At 44.6% G+C, this 20,977-nt stretch overlaps 2 protein-coding genes and 1 long non-coding RNA gene across 16 annotated transcripts in view; 1 reads left to right on the forward strand and 2 right to left on the reverse strand.

The window, feature by feature from the left end:
• Positions 1-13,168, reverse strand: part of VPS39 (VPS39 subunit of HOPS complex) — a 55,255-nt gene extending 42,087 nt beyond the window's left edge. Inside the window, exons 1-2 of one of the 3 annotated variants that reach the window (XM_008269136.4) lie at positions 12,924-13,168; positions 1,996-2,061 (exon numbers count right to left, since the gene is read on the reverse strand). In XM_008269136.4, coding sequence (XP_008267358.1) covers positions 1,996-2,061; positions 12,924-12,996 — 139 coding nt within the window. In that variant the 5' untranslated portion in view covers positions 12,997-13,168. The remainder of the gene's footprint in view (positions 1-1,995; positions 2,062-12,923) is intronic. The other 2 variants (XM_070054052.1, XM_051822469.2) reach the window with 2 other exon arrangements.
• Positions 13,169-13,451: 283 nt separating this feature from the next.
• On the forward strand, positions 13,452-14,726 carry LOC127483788 (uncharacterized). Its single transcript, XR_007910445.2, has 2 exons — positions 13,452-13,580; positions 14,639-14,726. It is a non-coding gene; the product is annotated as an uncharacterized lncRNA (long non-coding RNA).
• Positions 14,727-15,306: 580 nt separating this feature from the next.
• Positions 15,307-20,977, reverse strand: part of TMEM87A (transmembrane protein 87A) — a 48,674-nt gene continuing 43,003 nt past the window's right edge. For all 12 annotated transcript variants that reach the window (XM_008269132.4, XM_008269131.4, XM_070054059.1 and 9 more), the window contains exon 20: positions 15,307-16,539. In XM_008269132.4, coding sequence (XP_008267354.2) covers positions 16,498-16,539 — 42 coding nt within the window. In that variant the 3' untranslated portion in view covers positions 15,307-16,497. The remainder of the gene's footprint in view (positions 16,540-20,977) is intronic.

Below are 20,977 nucleotides of genomic sequence, written 5' to 3' on the forward strand. Positions count from 1 at the left end.
CTAACAACTTAAAGCAAGAATCAGCAAAGCATTGCCTACTGGACAAATCGAAGCCTCTGAGTGTTTTGTGAATAAAGTTTTATTGGAACATGGCCATATTCATTCATTTAAGGGGCTGCTATCAGGCCATAATGGGACAGTTGTGTAATCATAACACAGATCTTTTTTTTTTTTTTTTTAACTTTATTTGAAAGGCAGAATTACAGAAAGTGGCATACGGAGGCGGGGGAGTAGGGAGAGAGAGGCAGAGAGGTCTTCCATCTGCTGGTTCATTCCCCAAATGGCCGCAATAGCCGGAGCTGCGCTGATCCAAAGTCAGGAGGTCAGGAGCTTCTTCCAGGTCTCCCATGCAGGTGCAGGGGCCCAAGGACTTGGGCCATCTTCTACTGCTTTCCTAGGCCATAGCAGAGAGCTGGATTGGAAGTGGAGCAGCTGGGACTCAAACTGGTGCCCGTACAGGAAGCCGGCACTGCAGACAGCAGCTTAATTCACTCTGTCAGAGTGCAGGCCCCAGCAGAGGTAGCTTATGGCCTGCAAAGCCCAACATACTCACCATGTGGAACATTTTGGAACAAACTGGTTGACTTAATTTAAAGGAGAATTGAGAAACATAGAAACGAAATCCAATCTCTACCTCGTTCTCTGGTTTTCCTTCTTGCCCCACTGTGGAATCCTCCCAAGGTGCCTTCCTCTCTCCCCATGGCCCCAGAAATCTTCTTTTTTCCCCAATGTCAAACCCTCTTTGCTACAGGTTCCAAAACAAAGGCTCTATTTCCACTCTTACCTTAAGTTATTTACTTTGGAAAAATAATTAAATTGAAAGCTATGAAGTTGCTGTTTTTGTAGGACTAATATGGCTGACCACCGACAATTTGGCTCAAACTACCCTGGCACTAGCAGCAGATTTCTATGGATTGAGACTCCAGGGCATGACATCCAAACACATCATTTTCCATAAAGCAAGCATATACATAAAATTAGGAAAAGAGAGAAAGGCATTTTTTCCCTAATAAAGGACACGCTTTAAGAGAACAGATTTTGGAGCTGGCGCTGTGGTGTAGTGAGTAAAGCTACCACCTGTGATGCCAGCATCCCATATGGGAGCAGGTTCATGTTCTAGCTGCTCCACTTCCGATGCAGCTCCCTTCCAATGGCCTGGGAAAGCAGTGGACGATAGCTTAAGTGCTTGGGCCCCTGCACCTGTGTGGGAGACTGGATAAAGCTCCTGGATCCTGGCTTTGGTGTGGCCCAGCGCTGGCCATTGGGGCCATCTGGGGAGTAAACCAGCAGATGGAATATTCTCTCTGTCTCTCTCTCCCTCAATTCCTGTAACTCTTTCAAATAAATAAATAAATCTTTAAAAAGAGAGAGAGAGAGAATAGACTTCAAATACTATAGTTATTTTCCTACATTAATACTTAAAAAGTCACATTGGATTTAAATTTCAGTTTGCAAAGTCCTTTCAAGGCTATTATGCATCTGACCCTGTCGGCTCTGGGAGGCAGGCAGGCAGGCAGGCAGTCTACAGAAGACAAGACTGACGTGGGAAAGGACCTACTCACAGTCATGGGGCCAGGGAGAAGTGAACCGGGGCACAAGCCCGGGGCCTCTCTTCCTGTTCTCTCACATGCTACCAGGACCTTTTCCATCAATGGTTCCTGACTGTGCTTCCCACCACCACACCATTTCTACAGGAATCTTATCCCCAGCAGTGGTCTTCTTATTACTGGGCGTGAGTCTCCAAGAAGTCAGGAGGGGAGGACACTCAGCCCCATCTTCCAGACAGGGGGAGGCAAATACAGTTGGGAAAACACATGAACCAAACAACCACGAGATTCTCAGGTTGCTCCCCATTTCCCTTGTGTTCCCTCTACCACAATCTACCACAAACACTCTTTCAATGAACAGCAAATCACCGACATCGCAATTATAAAGCAGCTAAAGACCAAAACTTCTTGGCATGAGCAATAAACCATCTCTTTCTCTGCCACTTACCAACATCCTTCCGAATCCTATAGAGAAGCAGATGTCCTTGTTTGGTTCCAACAAGAAGCCATTCCTCTGGGAAAGAAAAGAGCCATGAGAAGGGTCAATCGGCTTGGTAGCACCCCATCCCTTTGGCTGGGGTTTGTCATCAGAAACCAAAGGGTTGGACTGTGCTGTGGTGCAGTAGGTTAATCCTCCACCTGTGGTGCCAGCATCCCATATGTGCACTGGTTCAGATCCCGGCTGCTTCATTTCTGATCCAGCTCTCTGCTATGGCCTGGGAAAGCAGTAGAAGATGGCCCAACCTGCACCCATGTGGGAGACCCGGAGGAAGCTCCTAGCTCTCCTGGCTTCGGATTGGCGCAGCTCTGGGGGTTGCGGCCAATTGGGGAGTGAACCAGCAGATGGAATCTCTCTCTCTCTCTCTGCCTCTTTTCTCTCTGTTTAACTCTTTCAAATAAATAAATCAATCTTTAAAAAAAAAAAAAAAAGAAAGAAGATAGGCCAAGCACTTGGGCCCTTGCACCCATGTGGGAGACCTGGAAGAAGTTCCTGACTCCTGGCTTTGGATCAGTTCAGCTCTGGCTGTTGCACTATTTGAAGAGTGAACCAGTGGTTGGAAGACTTTTCTTTTTCTTTTAAAGATTTACTTTATTTATTTGAAAGACAGAGTTACAGAGAGAGGTAGAGTCAGAGAAAGAGAGAGGTCTTCCATTCTGCTGGTTCACTCCCCAAATGACCGCAACAGCCAGAGCTGAGTTGATCTGAAGCCAGGAGCCAGAAGCTTCCTCCAGGTCTCTCATGCAGGTGCAGGGCCCAAGGACTTGGGCTATCACTACTTTCCCAGGCCATAGCAGAGAGCTAGATTGCAAGAGGAGCAGCTGGGATTTGAACCAGTACCCATATGGGATGCTGGCATTACAGGCTGGGGCTTTAATCTGCTGCGCCACTGCACCGGCCCCTGGAAGACCTTTCTCTCTGTCTCTCCCTCTCACTGTAACTCTACCTCTCAAATAGATAAATAAAATCTTTAAAGAAATAAAAAAAGAAAAGAAAGAACCCAAAAGGTTAGAAAAAAAGTTGCTTGTGATAACAGGTGTATTGCAAAGCTAAGGAATCCATTCAATAAATGTTTGGGGTAAGCAACGAGCCAAATGGTTAGGACACCAGTTCAAATGTTCACATCCTATATTAGAGTATCTGGCTTTAAACCCAACTCTGGCTCCAGACTCCAGCTTCCTGTTAATGCATACCCTAGAAGGCAGTGGTGATGCCTCAAATAATTGGGTTGCTGCCATCCATATAGGAGACCTAGGTTGAGTTCCCAGTCCCTGGCTCAGGCCCAGCAACAGCCATGGTAGGCATCTGGAGAGTGAATCAACTAATGAGAGATTTCTGTCTCTAAGAAAGAAAAAGAGACAGCATGACAGGAAGAAAAAAAAAGAAAAAGACAAGAAAGAAACAAACAAACAAAAAAAGACAGAAAGAAAGGAAATATTTGTGAAACAACCAATCAAAAATACTTAGGATCTAATTATTTTTATTTATTTATAAGTCAGAATTAGAGAGACACAGAGGCACACACACAGAGAGATAAAGAGAGAGAGAGAGAGAGAGAGAGAGAGAGAGAGAGAGAGAGAGAGACATCTTCCATTCACTTGTTCACTCTCCAAATGGCCACAATAGCCAGGACTGGGCCAAGCCAAAGCCAGTAGCTTCTTCCAAGTCTCCCACGTGGGTGCAGGGGCCCAAGCATTTGTGCCATTCTCCGCTGCTTCCCCAGGCACATTAGCAGGGAGCTGGATTGGAACTGCCCATATGCTACATATGGCAGCTTAATCTGCTGTGCTACAACGCCAACCCCAGGCTCCAATTATCAGGCTACACATTGGAGGATAAAAAAAAAAAGTCCCTGGTTTCATTGTTTCAAAACTAAACTTATCACAAATATACAAGGTTTTAAATATTTTCTTAAAAATATTTTATTTATTTATTTGAGAGGTAGAGTTACAAACAGAGAAGGGAAAGACAAAGAGAGTCCTCTATCTGCTGGTTCACTCCCCAAATGGCAGCAATGGCTGGAGCTGTGCTGATCTAAAGCCAGGAGCCAGAGGCTTCTTCCGGGTCTCCCATGTGGGTGCAGGGGCCCAAGGACTTGGGCTATCATCTACTGCTTTCCCAGACCATAAGCAGTGAGCTGGATTGGATGAGGAGCAGCCAGGACATGAACTGGCACCATTATGGGATGCCAGTCCCACAGGCAGAGGCTTAGCCTATTATGCCACCGAACCAGCCTCAGGTTTTAAAATTATTATTAAGATAAAGATTTTTTAGTTCAGCATAAAGGAACATGACAGAAGTTTCTAAAATCATAACATGAATAGTTTAAACATAACATATGGGATCTAACCACAGAAATAACAGGTAGGAGGCATTCCTTGAAGATTTAATGGTTTTACTTTAGGGAAAATATGTGCCACAAAGCAATAGGCTTACACAAGTCAGTATCTCAAAAATGGTCTAGCAGAGAATAACAAGTACTGACAAGCATGTGAAAAAGAGTAAAGCCCTCATATACTTGCTGGCAGGAACGTAAAATGATGCAATATCCTTAGAAAACAGACTGGTGGTCTCTTATAAGGTGAAACATCGAGTTACGCTATGACCCACCAATCTAAACCTGCATAAATGCCCAAGAGAACTGGAAACATGCTCACCCAAAAACTGGCACACAAATGTCCCCTGCAGCTAAAACACAGAAACAACCCACATGTCCAAGTGACAAATGGGTAACCAAACTGTGGCACACCCACACGATGGAACGCTGGCCAGCCATGAAAAGCAAGGAAGGACTGGTACACGGCACAGTGGGGATGAACCTGAAAACGTATGCCAAATGAAAGAAGCCGCACTGTCTCTATCTGAAATGATCAGCAGAGGGAAATCCATGGAGACACATAGGGCCGTGGCTGCCTAGGGCAGGTGGGCCTGGAGGGAAAACACCAGTGGGTACAAGGTTTCACTTTTGGGGTGATGAAAATGTTCTAGAAGTGCCTGTGGTATACTTACACAATGCTGTGCATATATCGAAAAATCACTAAATTGTATACTTTACGTGGGTCAATTCTATGTTTGAGTCACATCTCAATAAAGCTCTAAAAAAAAAGGCCTAGGTCAGGTACTTAAACTTTGCTGTGTCTCAAGAACTAAAGGTTCTGCCCCCAGAACCCGTGATTCAGTGGAATTAGTGTTCATTTTTAACAGGTTCCCAGGTGATGTTCATGCTGCTGGTTCAAGGACCACATTTTGGGAGGCACTGGACTAAGGTTAAAAATAAGGAGGCTCAGGGCTGGCACTGTGGCATCCCTTCTCCTGTGCATGGTTCTTACTCATCTGACTGCTCCCTCCCATATTCCCCCTCCTCCAGATGTTACTAAGTAGCTGCAGCAGGCATTGCTGGGAAAAGGGGAAAAAAAATACACAGTATCACAATTGAGTTTCTAAATTAGGCTGCACAGGGAAGGGAAGGACTTGGGCCTTGGGAAACCCGGAGGCGATTTCTATGCCCTCCCCAGGTGGAGATCCTGGAGGCATGAGGGGTGTACATAGCCTTTTTCGTTTTCGGAAACAACCCATCAATAAAATAAACAGCTGCTTCCTTGGTTAAAAAAAAAAAAAAAAAAAAAAAAAAAAAAGCCAGGTTAAAGCCCTCGCTTGAAGCACCGGCATCCCAAATGGGCGCCGGTTCTAGTCCTGGCTGCTCCTCTTCCAATCTAGCTCTCTGTTATGGCCTGGGAAAGCAGCAGAAGATGGCCCAAGTCCTTGGGCCCCTGCACCCATGTGGGAGACCCGGAAGAAGCTCCTGGCTCCTGGCTTCGGATTGGTGCAGCTCTGGCTGCTGCGGCCATCTGGGGAGTGAACCAGAGGATGGAAGCCCTTTCTCTCTGTAACTCTGCCTTTCAAATAAATAAAATAAATCTTTAAAAAAAATAAGGAGGTTCAGCAAGGGTTTAAATATTACCCTGACAGAGCCACATTACATCATGTGGGGAAGAGGAACATGGAAACTCCCTCAGCTTTGTGAGGCTGTAACATAAAGGTCACCATTCTTTGCACAAACTCCCTTGATTGTCCATAAAATAAAAATGCACAATGGTATGAACAGATAACCCTTATGGAGTGTGCACTGTGTTCTGGGAAATGCCAAGCACACGTCACGTGTTATTTCGCTAATCCTCACCACTGTCCTTCCACGGAGGTCCATCTTGTTAACTTGCACTTGATAGATACAGAAGTGTCCAGAGTCACACATGCAGTAAGTGGCACAGTAGGGATTCTAACTCCAGTCTGTGACTCCTCGCCACATGCTGTGACACACTACCTACAGCACCCCAAGGTCCCATGACCCAGTGTTGGTCAGAGGTTGTCTGAAAGGTAGTAGCTATCAAAACAGATCGGGGGTGGGGATTGGGCTTAATGGTTAAGACACTGCTTGGGAAGCTTGCAACCCACACTGGAGTGCTTGGATTTGAGTCCTGGCTCCTCTTTCAATGCCGCTTCCACCTAATGTGCACCCTGGGAGGCAGCAAGTGATGGCTCAAGTACTTGGGTCCCTGCCACCAATATGAGAGACCCAAAGTGAGCTCCATACCCTTGGCTTTGGTCTGGCTTAGCTTTAGCTGTTGCAGACATTTGAGGAGTAAACCAGCAGAAGGTGCTCTTCATATAAAAACAAACAAAAATGGGTCAGGATCTACATTAGGGACATTTCTCTACATCAATATCCTCACTGTCCAGAAAAAGCAGTTCTGTTTTAAAGGAAAAGCAGAACACATAGAGTAAGATACTGTGTGCTCTTAAGGACATAAGCTGAAATCCTAAATGCCAGCTCTAATGGAACATTGGAGTTATGTTTGAGAACATAGAGAAAAAACTCAGTTCACAATGTTTGCTCTGTAAAACATATTGTTTAGAACGCTACTTATAGATATCACAACATTAAGCAATTTGGCAACACTAAAGTTGATTTTTAGGACAACCATTGATATTTTAGACATAAATTATATGGAATAAAAATTTTAAAAATTCACTTGTAATGCACATAAAATCTGAAACCAAAAGCCTATTCACCATCTTCCTCATTCTTGCTTCTCCATTATATGCCCCAGACTAATGCTAGTTCCTGTTTCCTTTTTCTCTTTTATCAACCACAGCCTTCTCCCAAGTCTGCCAAGGTCATCCATTTTACCTTCAGCAGCTATCTCAGGACAGCCCCCTCCCCTAGAGTCTTTCCAGGTACACCTGTGAGAGCCTCAAGTGGTCTCACCCTGCATATTCTTCCACTTTGCTGTCAATTTTCTTAAGAGTAGGTCTACAATGCTGTCATCCTCATGAAAATGTACTATCAGAATATAAATCACAGCCCTATGCACTGATTAATTCAGGAGTCTGTATTTTCTGGAGCATGTCTTTGGTGCAGTGGTTAAGGCACCTCTCAGGATGTCCATACCTCTTTTCAGAGAACCTGGTTTGAGTCTCAGCTTCTTTACTTCTGATCCAGCTTTCTGCTAATGTGTATCCTGAGAAGCGACAATTAATGGTTCAAATACTTGGGTCCCTATTACCTGTGTGGGAGACCCAGATTACATTCTTGGCTCTTGCTTCAGCCTGGACCAGCCCTGGCTGTTGCAGGCATTTGAGGAGTGAACTATCAGATGGTCTCTCTTCTTTTCAAATAAAATGAAAACAAATACACAAAAAAAAGTTTAAAGAGTTTATTCTCAATTCTTACTGAACTGTTTGTTTGCCAGTAGAGGTTTCTCATTAGATGTCTACTCAACTGGTCATAAAAGGGAATTAGACAGATTAAATTTACTGTAAATAAAAAAAAAAAAGTAACAAATTTTATTTGACCCCTCTCAAGTTTTATTTTGGAGGTGCCAAGGAAAAATGTACTCATCATATTTGGAAAGTATTTGTGACAAATTTCTTTTAAATAATAAACGTATCACACACATACTCATTCCCAATCCTCAAACTTTTAAGAACAAAGCGTGTGTCATCCAGGTGGGCTAAGGGCACATCTAACCCAGCCATGAAGAGGTCTGATTTGGTCACGGAAGTCAGTGGGGGTTGGCTGACAAGAAGACCTGATCCACGTGAGGTCCTTCATTCTAGCACATGCCATTCTGTAACACAGCTGTGTACACACAACACAAGTCTCCTGGGACTCAATACTGCGCATAAGAAAATGGAACATGCTACACGCACAGGTAACACACACCTAAACAAAGCAGAGTCAGCCCCAGACAACTCCCGGATCCCTCGTGGGAGGTGAGCTGGGCCCTCTTGCTTGTACTCTAAAGAAGCTCTGGCCAACAAGGCCACACGGCCCAACCGCATGTTATAAGTGACTGCTTTCCTGGCCCGTGCTGGCCACCACAGGGAGCACAGTGCTGAGCGAGGCAGTGGTCATCTCTCACCTTTGAGTCCCAAGGTGAGGAGTGTCTCTCAAAGCCCACCCTTGATTATCTGCATCCGGGCCACTTGGACTTACTGAAAATGCATGTGGCTGAGACCCGCACCCGGAGATTCTGGTTCAAGACCCTGTGGCAGTATGCTGCATTTCCCCTTTCCTTTCCTTCCTTAATTACATGAAACACTGACACAATTCATATAAGTCTAGCTACCATCAGTGTGTTCCACACTCCCTCTCCATTCCACCATGGAGATCATTTTAGTGACTGCTCGTTTATCTCTCCACAGTTTCTTTGGAAAATAGAAATATATTATGTATTCTACACACACACACACACACACACACACACACACACACAGAATCTGCATGTTTCACAGGCTCCACACACACATTAAATCTGACAACCAGGCTCTGGAATCAGACATCACTTGCTGGATACTGATTTTGGAAAAATCTCTTAAATTCTCTATGATCAGGTTCTTCCCTTGTAAAATGGGGGTGTTATTAACTTCATAAAAGACTAATAAAGACCATTACTCAGTTAATAGAAGACATTACTATTAATATCATTATTAATTTATCAAAGATTTAATGAATACCCACTGAATCAGGAACTTTTTCAGGAAATGTAGATACAGCTAAATTTGTAAATATACCAAACAAAATTCTTGCTCTGAAGGAACTTACTTTTTTAAATTTTTATTTACTTTATTCAAAAGGTAGAAAGAGAAAACAAAAAAAAAAAAAAAAAAAAAGAGAGAGAGAGAGAGAGAGAGAGAGAGCTAGCTTAGACAAATCTCCCATTCGCTGGTTCACTCACTCCCCAAATGCCCCAGGATGGGACAGGCCAAAGCCAGGAGCCAGGAACTTAATTCAGGTCTCCCATATGGATGGCAGGGACCTAATTACTTGCACTTCCAAGGACTGGCATTAGCCAGAAGCTCGAATTGGAAACAGAGCTGGGACTCTTTAACCCAGGCAGTCTAATATAGAATGCAGAGGCCCCAAGCAATTGTCTTTTTTTGGGAAAAGATTTATATCATTTATTTGAAAGGCAGAGTACCAGAGAGAGAGGGAGACACAGATAGAGGAAGAAGAAGAAACTGCTGGTTCACTCCCCAAATGGCCACAACAGTTGGGGATGGGCCAGGCTGAAGCCAGGAGCCAGGAATTCCATTTTGGTTTCCCACTTGGGTGGCAGGGATTCAAATAATTGGGACATCTCTTGCTGCTTTCCAAGGAGCACCAGCAGGGAGCTGGATTGGAAGCAGAGCAGCCAGGACTCAAGATGCACCTGATTTGGGATGCCAACGTTGCAAGCAGCAGCTTAACACACTACGCCACAACACTGGCCTCCCAAGCAGCGTCTTGACTACCAGGCCAAGGAACTTACTTATGTGAAGAGAAACCATAACAATTAAATTTATAGGGGCTGGTGCTCTGGCACAGTGGGTTAAAGCCATGCCCTACAGTGCCTGCATCCCACATGTGTGCTGGTTCGAATATTGGCTGCTCTACTTCCAATCCAGCTCCCTGCTAATGGGCCTGGGGAAGCAGAGGAGGACAGCCCAAGTCCTTGGGCCCCTGTACCCACGTGAGACCAGGAAGAAGCTCCTGGCTCTTGGCACTGGCCTGGCCCAGCTCCAGCCATTGAAGCCATTTGGGGAGTAAACCAGCAGATGGAAGATTCTTTCTCTGTTTCTCCCTCTCTCTGTAACTGCCTTTTAAACAAATTAAATAAATCTTAAAAAAAAAAAAAAATAGGAAAATGGTGAGACTGGTACCAGAAAGAAGCAAGAGGGAGGTGTACAGGAAATAAAGTCAGGAAGTGACCAGAAGCTAATCGTGTTGGGCGTTGCCAACAAGCATAAGGACTTGGGAACTTATTCTAGATGTGATGTGATGCCACTGGAGGGTTTGAGCAAAAGGCAGGTATGATCAGATTGAGGTTTTCAAAGGTCCATTCTACCTCCATGAACAAAAACAACTAAAATGGAACAAAGGCAAACAAAGAGAAATGATGGTGTCAAGAGTAGTTAATAAGTGGGGCAGACACTGTGGTGCAAATGGATTAAGCTGCACACCATATTGGAGTGCCAGCTCTACTTCTGATCCAGCTTTCTGCCAATGTATCCTGAAGTGCAGCAAATGATAACTCAAGTGCTTGGGCCCCTGCACCCGTATGGCAGACAGAGCCAGACAGAATTCTAGGCTCCTGGCTTTGGCCTGACCCAGCCTCAGCTATTATGGGCTTTTGGAGAGTGAACCAGTGCATGGCAGACTACTCAATATTTTTTTTCTCTCTTTCCTTCTGTATGTGATTCTGCCTTTCAAACAGATGAGTAGTAATCGCTCAGATGAAGAGAAATGACTGGATTTCAGATTTAATCTGGTGGTATGACAGACAAGATTTGCTGATAGAAAGGATGCAGAGTGCGAGGATGAGAAAAGTCAACACTGTGCCAAGGCTTCTGGCCAGCTGCTGGGTTGCGGGATGCAGGGGAACATCACGGTTTGCTGGAGTGGAGTCCTCCTCATTTCCATTTCCCAGGGGAAGGCCTGTGCTGCCTCTAAGATACCTTCCTGCTCAAATGCTGTCTGCCCTGTGTCATCTGGCTCCTGGATGCACTTTCCAGCTAGGGACACATGCAAATAAAAGGCACAATGACTAGAAAGAGCAGTGATTCTTGCTGTGAAAGAATGAAAACAAAGTAGTTGGAGGCAGGAGGCAGTACATGGCTTCCTGCAGCTCAGGATCTTTCACAGCGCCCAAGGAGGCAAAGAGCATTTCTGTGGCTTGGTAAGTAACCGAGGCAGGCCGAAAGCCTGGCACTTCAAAATCGTGTTCCTGAAAAGCACAGGCACAGGAATCTTCATTATGCAAGCGGAGTTGGTGAGCGAGTCTAAGAGATGTGCAGGGACCACAGTCAATGACTCAGATGTGCCAGGTCAAGCATGGCAGGCAGTGGTGTCCGCCCTGGTCAGAAGCATCTGTGCTCAGCTGAGCTGGGCGCCCTTGACCGTGTTACAGTAACAGGCAGCACATGCCTCCACTGTCACTTCTCTTGTATCCTCATCTGTTCCTGGGTCTTGTCCCCCACTGTGTGTCCTACAAGCAGGGGCATGCTCATTCCTCCTTGTATTCCCGTCCCCAGCAGAGGGAAGGGGACCATGCAGGCACCTAATACAGACTTGAGGGAGCAATCAGGGAATGAAGCCCTCTGTAGAGTCTCAGGTCCTTCATTTTGTTAATTTCTTTATTTGCTCCATTTTTAATTTTTACTGAGACCAATTCACAGCAGGAAATGGAGGTTTTCTTGAGATGTCTGGAGGAAGTAGGATTATTTCTTAATCCAAAGGCCCAAGAGAGCTCAGTAGGGAGGTGTGATTTTAGAGGGGCCCACATCTACATGAAGATTGTAACAAATGAACTCCATGCATTGGGGGGTGGGGGTGTGCAAAATGGAAGGGAGGAAGGGAATCCCACTGCAAAGGCCAGGAAGAACTCTGCACAGACGAGTGAACAGCACTGTCAACAGAGTGTGCAGGATGCCAGCCACCACTAAGATTCCACACCGCCATCAGGGGCACCTAGTTCAGGATAAGATCTGCTTAAAGTTATGAGCCACTTTTTGTGGTCCTTAGTTTCCAGGACCTGAACACTAGTGGGACAGACTGAAATTATTTCTTTGTTGGCTGTTATCAGACACAACCACTCCCAGCTAATAGTCAAGGTTTGGACCTCTGCAACTTTCATTTGTATCCCAGAGCACACAAGAGATGCCTGACCATGCCTTCTGCACTAGCCAATTCCAAGAGGATTATGATAATGCTTATGGGTTAGGTGTCATGCAGTCTGGTATGATGCTCTTCTACCTACAGAGTTAGACAACCTGGACACTTTGAATACAAAGCAATCAACTACCTGGCTAGGTTAAAAGCTTAGAGTACTATGTGAGCCACCTACAAAAATGAGAAGTAGATGTATGAGTGATCACTAAGGGGGAAAAAAGTGCATAGCGTTAACTTGTTCCATGTCTAAAGACCAGTGCTGTCTTTCACCTAGAAAACAACACAATCCTTTGGACAAGTTCAAGTCCCTGGCAGACTGAAATTTTCCCACTTTGTTGTCCTCTACGCAAAAGACTGCTTGGGAAACAACACGGGCCCAAACTGAGCACAATTAATAAGGAAAGCTCAGCCTCTAACTACGCACAGAGCAAACGGAAGCGGCACGTCCCTAAAATGCCTAGGTCGCTAGGGATCGCCCAAGCAGCCCCAGGGACATCGCTGTCTACGGCCGGCGGTCATCCCTCCGCCCTCCGTCATCCAGGTCCTTCTCGGGGAGCATCCGACCAGAGTGCATACAGCCAGATGCCTGTCCACTTGCCCAGCCTAGCTAAAGGTCCCAGCTGCTCCCGCCCTGACCTGGCCTCGACCCCGCCGCCCCTCGGCTCACCCCAGGCAGCCAGACAGTCGATCTGCAGAGGCAGCTTTTCCAGAATCGGCACCGGCTCGAAAGCGTCGTGCATGGCGGCGAGCAGACAAGCGCCGCCCTCGTCTCGCCCTGCGTCCCGCAGGCTTGTGGCCTGAACGAGGCCGGGTTAGGGGTAGACCGAGATTCGGCCCAGGACCCCCCACTACAGGGCCTTCAGCAACACAGCCATCGTCAAGCCCGGACTTCCTGCCGGCTGCGCCCGCCCCTTCCGCAGTCTAGGTCCCGCCCCTTCCGTCCTGGCTCCCAAAGTCCCCTCAAGGAATTTGCTGGCGCCCAGGTTCCTATCTTCGCCCTGGACCTAGTTTCTCCGTGGTGGTGCCTAAAGTAGCTAAGGGCTTGAAAGGAAGAAGAAATTTGAATCTTAGCTCTGTCTTAGGCAATGAACGTGGCGGTTAAGTATTCGTACTTTAGCGTCAGACTTGGGATGGAGATCTGGCATTTAGAAAATTCAGCTGTACCTTAGGAGAGTTAATCCTTGGATCCCCAGGTTCTCAAAGTGTGGGGCTCCGGACCAGAAGCAACAGCATCACCTGTGATGAAGTCTCGGGCCTCACTGTAGCTCTACTGAATCAATTTATGGAGGGGAACAGCGGTGTGTGTTTTAGCCAAATCCCCAAGGTGAGTCTGCACACAAGCTTTACCTTTCCAGGCTGGTTTCTCAACTGTAGACCTGTAGCACTGTTGACACTGAGGGCAGGATAATGGGGGCGGGGAGAGGTCTCTGTTGGCAATGCTAGGATGCTTAGCAGCATCCCTGAACTACTCAGCGGACAGATGCCACTGCCCTGCTGCCCAGACACAGAAACAAAGATGTCTGATTGCCCAATGTCCCGTCAGTGACCACCTTGAACAGGCTAGTGCTTCTCAAATTTAATGCACACACAGATCACCTGGAGACACTCTTATAATGCAGATTTTGACTCAGCACAGGGCCCTCAAAGGAGCATTTCTAACATGCAGCCAGAGGTTGGTGTCTTGGAAGATAGAAAAATAAAGCTCTTTTTAAATTGGTAAATACATTCCTACCAATTAAGTCTAACAAGCTGAATCTTAAATCTTAATATTCCTTTTAGGAAGCAGTGACACGGCTCTTCCATCCTAATGGTTCTGTACTGTCTGAGGTTACCTTAGTATTCACCCTGGAGACTTGAAAAACAAAAAAGCTAAATCTGAGCTGCAAGAATTTTTGTATTTGGTAATTGTCCCTACAAAAACATATATCTCAAGACTAGCATTTGAGTTGAAAGCAAAAATGTTAAAGAAAAGGCTGATTATAGTATATGTTAAAACAGGCCGGAGCCTCAGCTCACTTAGCTAATCCTGCGCCTGCAGGGCTGTGGCCCGGGAGTGCAGTGGAGGATATCCCGGGTCCTTGGGCCCTGTACCTACATGGGAGACCAGGAGGAAGCGCAGTGCCAGCGTTAGCAGCATTTGGGGGGTGAACAAATGGAAGGAAGACCTTTCTCTCTGTCTCTCTCACTGTCTAACTCTGCCTGTGAAAAACAAAACAAAACAAAAAACTGGTCCTGGTCATTTTGTTTTTATATTATAAATGTAGGGATCCTTGTGCCACCTTTACCAAATGCTATTCTGAAGGCAATGAAAGAGTATTTTCAAGTAGCCAGAATAAACAGAAATTGCTAAGCAAACCTTATATTATGATATTTTTCCCACAGAAGTTGGTCACCTTCTTGAAAATTTAGAATTACCAGAGCGGAGCTGGAAGAAGGTCTAGTACCTTTTAGTTCCAGGCCTAAGCAAACCACCAAAATAAATAGGTCACTGTGAAACTACAAATTCCTTCTGGATCTGTCCTAAGAAATAAAAAACTATTTCCAGTCCCAGTAACAGTAAACAACAGCTGGAATTAGCAGACCCCAGGGTCTAAAATTTGAACTATACACTCTTATTTTATATAATAGGGCTTTCTGCTAGTCTCAAGTCAACATCAAGCCCTATAAAGTACACTGATCAACTGCCTTGTTGCATTGTAACTCTTATTACTGTGCAACAGCAACACAAGACAAAACCACCAGCTTGTTGCTAATGTATTATTGGCACAAAAATATAGTCAGCTACTCATACTGTTGTTCCTTAGAGATACTGCCTTGGTGACTTCTTAAAAAATCACCAAAGAGCTATAGAGAAATGGTACATACATGTTAGCACTTCCACCACAGCAGGAGCCAGTGAACAGTGGTCATGTGGGCAGTGTACTTACTGGTTTCAACAGAAAGCAAGATAATCCAGAATAAAAGCCGTGAAAAGAAAATGTCCCCAAGAGAATATGGAAGACAGAAGGTTCTTTTGAGAGAGTATGGAAAAAATGAGAAAAATCTATTAATTTTTGTTAAAATTTTTATATTAAAAAGTGGCATGAACTTATGTAGAACAAAACTCTTGGGAAGGCAAATTGGATAAAACCATTAAAACAGAAATATAGTGCTTCAAGTGAATCCCATCACCGTGTGACATCCCTTATAAACAGCTTCTAAACTACCGCCAGATACTGGACCAGTCAAGCCTGCAACCCTGAGGAAGGAGCAGCAGTCCAGGAGCGCCACGCTACTTCAGGCAACAATCACTGAAATGAAGCCCCCTGCACCTGTTTCCTTTCTTGCAGCTCCCTCTTCTGAAGGTGCTCTGGCAAGATGCTCTCTCTTAGCACGTGAGACGGAGCACCGCTCTGCAGCTAATGCAACACACAGTGGAAAGCACGAAGGCCAACAAAGCACTGCCCAGGACTCTGCCACACTGCCCTTGGAGGCTTACAAAACAGTAGTTAAAAGTCTCGGAGTGTGCACCACATTGCCAGCAATGGGATATGTCACAATAGCAGATGTCAAAAGAGTTAAGCAAATATTTCTCTTTAAAGTACATCTGAAATAGAAAAATCTTCAATATACACCATTTTGTAAACAAAATTGCACTTGATTTTGTTTTTATATGATCTGAATCACACTGTAACAGTTTCTTTTTCTTTCAATTATTTATACAACCATGGCACCTTAACTCAGAAGGGGCCCCTTTTTCTCAAAACAATCTCTGCAAGATGTAACCTTGACTTCCCAGGAAACCAAAAGATAATTACCAATTTCCCCCATCACCCATGTAACTCCCTAAATAAATAAAAATTACAGGCAGTTGCTCCTGGAGATTACACATCATGGTGTTGATGATACAGTCCTTTTGAAGGCGTTAAACTTTTTAGTTTGACAGATTAAACAACTGAAACACAGGAAGTTCAGGAACAACATAGATAAGTTGCATAAACATCCATGTCAGGGCTGGGGAGGGACAGGGGCATCAATGTTGTAAATGAGAAGCTTGCAGATTTTTCTCATCCTATGAAATTGTTTTCAGTAAGATGCTCTCCTTGTTCTGACACCTCTCGCCAGCTCCAGTGCACAAAGATCAAGGAACAGATCAGGATGTCATTGCTTCCTTTAATCTCACAGAGCAGTGTAGAAGACTGACACAGGGGCTGATCTCTTCCCTGATACTAAACATCTTGAACTGCCAATCTTCCCATTCTTTACTCCATTTTGGACCTTTCAAAGTGTGTGATCATTCGTTCCTAGGAAGAAAAAAATTTAATAATTATTTATGCTCATCTACTTGAAAGGCAGCTAGACAAAGAGACAGAGATATCTTCATCTGCTGGTTCACTCTCCAAACGCCTGCAATAGCAAGGGCTGGGTAAGGTGAAAGCCAGGAGCCCATGCCTCTGTCCAGGCCTCCCACATGGGAAATAGGGGTCCAAGTATGTAAGCCATCATTAGCAGGAAGATGGATCAGAAGGGAAGCAGCTGGGGCTTAATCAGCACTCTGATGTGGGATGAGGGTGTCACTAGTAGTAGACCTGCCCACCTAGGTATAGTAATTATATTTCAAATATCTCTACACACACTAGTCAAACACACATTTTCCACAAGGATTTTTGTCAATTAAATATTTAGATCAATGGCTCCTTAAACATTCATGAAAATGTTGAGAAAATTAAATCAATCAAAATCTCCAGCTTTCTGGATAGCAAACCACAACTCAGAAGGAAATGTACATTTCAGAGTCAACAGATAATTAAACAAATAGCTACTTAATCTTAAGTTTTAATAAAAACTTGTACCTCCTCTGATTCAGGAATTTAACTTGAAAACCTAATCAATGATGTGGACAAAGATAATCAGCATTATAGGAACTGTAAACTCTTGGGGCTGGCACTTTGGTGTAGCAGGTAAAGCAACTGTTTGCAACACCGCATACCATATAGGTGCCAGTTCGAGTCCTGGCTGCTCCACTTCCTATCTAGCTCTCTGCTGTGGCCTAGGAAAGCAGAAGATGGCCCAAGTCCTTGGGCCCCTGCACCCATGTGGAAGACCTAGAATAAACTCCAGGCTCTTTGCTTTCCACTATTTTCCTGAAAAGCCACACATGGATACAGGATGTCAATTATTTCATTTCTGGTGTAACTGAAAACATTCTTGATTTCACCCTCATATTGATTCGTCTGGTATAGAAGGTTGAAAATAATTCTGCTTGGGGCTGACATTGTGGCACAGCAGGTAAAGCCACCACCTGCGCTGATGGCATCCCATATGGGCACTGGTTTGTGTCCCAGCTGCTTCACTTCTGATCCAACTCCTTGTTAATGGCCTGAGAAAAGCAGTGGAAGATGGCCCAACTACGTGGGCCCTTGCTACCCATGTGGGAGAACTGGATGAAGCTCTTGGCTCCTGGCTTTGGCCTGGCCCAGCCCTGGCCATTGCAGCCACCTGGGGAGTGAACCAGCAGATGGAAGATCAATCTCTCTGTGTCTCTTCCTTTCTTTGTAACTCTGAATTTCAAATAAATAGATACATACTTAAAAAAAAAAAAAAACCTCTCATAATTCAAATGCATTGTTCCCAAATTTTCTGGCATCCAAAGTTACTTTTGAAGAGGGTGGTGCTGTTTTGATTCCTGGTCCTTTATGTATGTTATTTCTCCTGCAATTCAATTATTTTTCATTATTGTTAAAAAAGCAAAGGCCTTGGAGGCAGTGCTACAGTGGAGTGGGTAAAGCCGCCACCTGCAGCACCAGCATCCAGAATGGGCACCAGTTCGAGTCCCAGTTGCTCCACTTCCATTTCAGCTCTCTGCAATGGCTGGGAAACCAGTGAAAGATGGCCCAAGAGACCTGGAAGAAGCTCCAGGCTCCTGGCTTCAGGTCAGCCAAACTCCTGCCACTGTAGCTATTTGGGGAGTGAACCAGCAGATGGAAGACCTCTCTTTCTCACTGTCTCTGCTTCTCTGTAACTCTGCCTTTCAAATAAATAAACAAATCTTTTTTTTTTTTTTTTTTTAAAGGAGGCGGAGGGGGAGGCAGAAAGGGGGAGAGAGAAAGAGACAGAGTCTTCCATCCGCTGGTTCACTCCCCAAATGGTGGTTGTGCTGATCTGAAGCCAAGAGCCAGGAGCTTCTTCTAGGTCTCCCACGTGGGTGCAGGGGCCCAAGGACTTGGGCCATCTTCTACTGCTTTCCCAGGCCATAGCAGAGAGCTGGATCAGAAGTGGAGCTGCTGGGACTCAAACCAGCACCCATATGGAATGCAGGCTGTGGCTTTACCTGCTATGCCACAGCACTGGCTCCAGTAAATAAATCTTAAAAAAAAGAAAAAAAGAAAAAAGAAAAAAAAAAAAAGGAAAGGCTTTGCAGAGAGTAGTATCGCAAGACAGCAGGTCAGGAATGCCCTCCTTCCCTCCACAGACACAAACACACAGATTCAACAAGACATGGGACAGTCCCTTTGTGAGAAACCCAGAATCCAGCTGAAGGACTCTTACACCGTGGGGAGAATGAAACCAATCAAGAAAATGCAAAGGTACTCTCTCACCATGATCCATTCCCTTAACATGGCACAGCACCAAGAGAGCTGAAGGAACCCCTCAGCTCCTGGCTGCTCCCTGGGGAGGAAAGGAAAACACTGGAAGGTACATCCCACATTCTGACTTTTCCAAAACTCCTGAAGGGACAGGTTTCTGTCTTGCCTGAATTTGAATACTAACAGCAAAGGACCATGTTCATGGATTGGGAAAAACTAATATCACTAAAATATACACACTACCCCAAGTAATCTACCTATGTAATGCAATCCTTGTCAAAAATCTCAATGGCATTTTTGACAGAAATGGGGAAAAAAAAACTAAAATTCATAAGGAACCAAAAAATAAGACTCCAACAGCAAAAGTAATTTGAGAAAGAACAAAGCTGGAGGCATCACACTGCCAGACTTCAAAATATATTACATAGCTATGGTAATTAAAACAGTAGAGTACTGGCATACAGACAGACATATAGACAAAGGGAACAAAATAGCTCAGAAATAAATCTACACACACACAATCAAATAAATGATCTTTAAAAACAGTGCCAAGACTACAGAAGAAAGAACAGTTTCTTCAACAAACAATGCTGGAAAAACAGGATATTCACATGCAAAATAATGAAATGCAACTCTAATCTTACACCATATAAAAAATCAACTCAAAACAGATTAAAGACTTAAACCTATGCGGAATTGCAAAACTCCTAGAAAAAACCATAGGCTTTCTTTCAAAAAATTTTTGAGGGGATTTAAAAATTTAATTTATTTACTCGAAAAGCAGAGAGATATAAAAATAGAGAGAAATCTTCTACCTGCTAATTTACTCTCTGAATGCTCTTAACGTCCAGGGTTGGGCCAGGCTGAAATGGGGTGCCCAGAACTCAATTTGGGTCTCCTAGGTGGGTGGCAGGGGGCCAAATGATTTGAACCACAATCTGCTGTCCCTCCCACCCCCCAGGGCACATTTAGCAGGAAACAAGATCAGAAGTGGATCTAGGACTCCGACACAGGATGTAGTGTTCCAGGTAGCATCTTAACTGCTGTGCCAAATGCCAGTCCCAAACATAAGCTTAAGAAGCATTAGTGTTGACAATGATTTAAAAAAAAAAAAGGGAGCTGGCACTGTGGCGAAGCAGATAAAGCCGCCGTCTGCAATGCCAGCATCCCAGATGGGCACCAGTTTGAGTCCTGGATGTTCCACTTCTGATCCAGCTCTCTGCTATGGCCTGAGAAAGCAGTAGAAGATGGCCCAAGTCCTTAGGCGCCTGCACCCACATGGGAAGACCCAGAGGAAGCTCCTCACTCCTGGCTTCGGATCAGCACAGCTCCAGCCATTGCAGCCAATTGGGGAGTGAACAGCGGATGGAAGACCTTTCTCTCGGTCTCTCCTTCTCTCTTTCAAATAAATTAAATAAATCTTTTAAAAAATCTTTTAAAAAAAAGATTTATTTAATTTATTTGAAAGGCAGAAAGAAAGAGAGAGAGAGAGGTGGGAGAGACAGAAAGAGAAAGGGATCTTCCATCTTTTCACTCCCCAAATAGTCACAAAGGTTGTAGCTGGGCTAGGCCAGAACCAGAGGCGTGGAACTTATCTGGGTCTCCCACATGGGTGACAAGGGCCCAAGAATTTGGGTCATCTGCTGCTTTCCCCAGACACATTAGCAGGGAACTGGATTGGAAGCAGAGCAGCAGGGACTTGAACCAGTGCTCTAACAGGGTATACTGGCATCACAGGTTACAATTTAACACAATGTACCACATAGTGGCTCCAGCAATGATTTCTTAAGAACAACACCAAAAGCACAAGCAACCAGAACAAAAACAGACTAACAGAACCAGATCAAACTGAAAAATCTCTGCACTGCCAAGGAAATAATCAGCAGAATGAAAGCCAACCTATGGAATGGAGAAATTATTTGCAAATCATATATCCAACGTGGAATCAATGTCCAATATATGTAAGAATTCTTAAAACTCAATAGTAAAGAAACTAATCCAGTCTTAAAATGTGCAAAGGACTTGAATTAGACATTTCACAAAAAAACACATGAATGGCCAATAGGTACATGAAAGATGTTCATCATTATTACATTATTAACTATCACAGAAATGCAAGTTAAAACCACAATGAGATATAAACTCACACCTGTTA

This window comes from Oryctolagus cuniculus, chromosome 12, assembly GCF_964237555.1.
Source record: "Oryctolagus cuniculus chromosome 12, mOryCun1.1, whole genome shotgun sequence".
Taxonomy (NCBI): Eukaryota; Metazoa; Chordata; class Mammalia; order Lagomorpha; family Leporidae; genus Oryctolagus; species Oryctolagus cuniculus.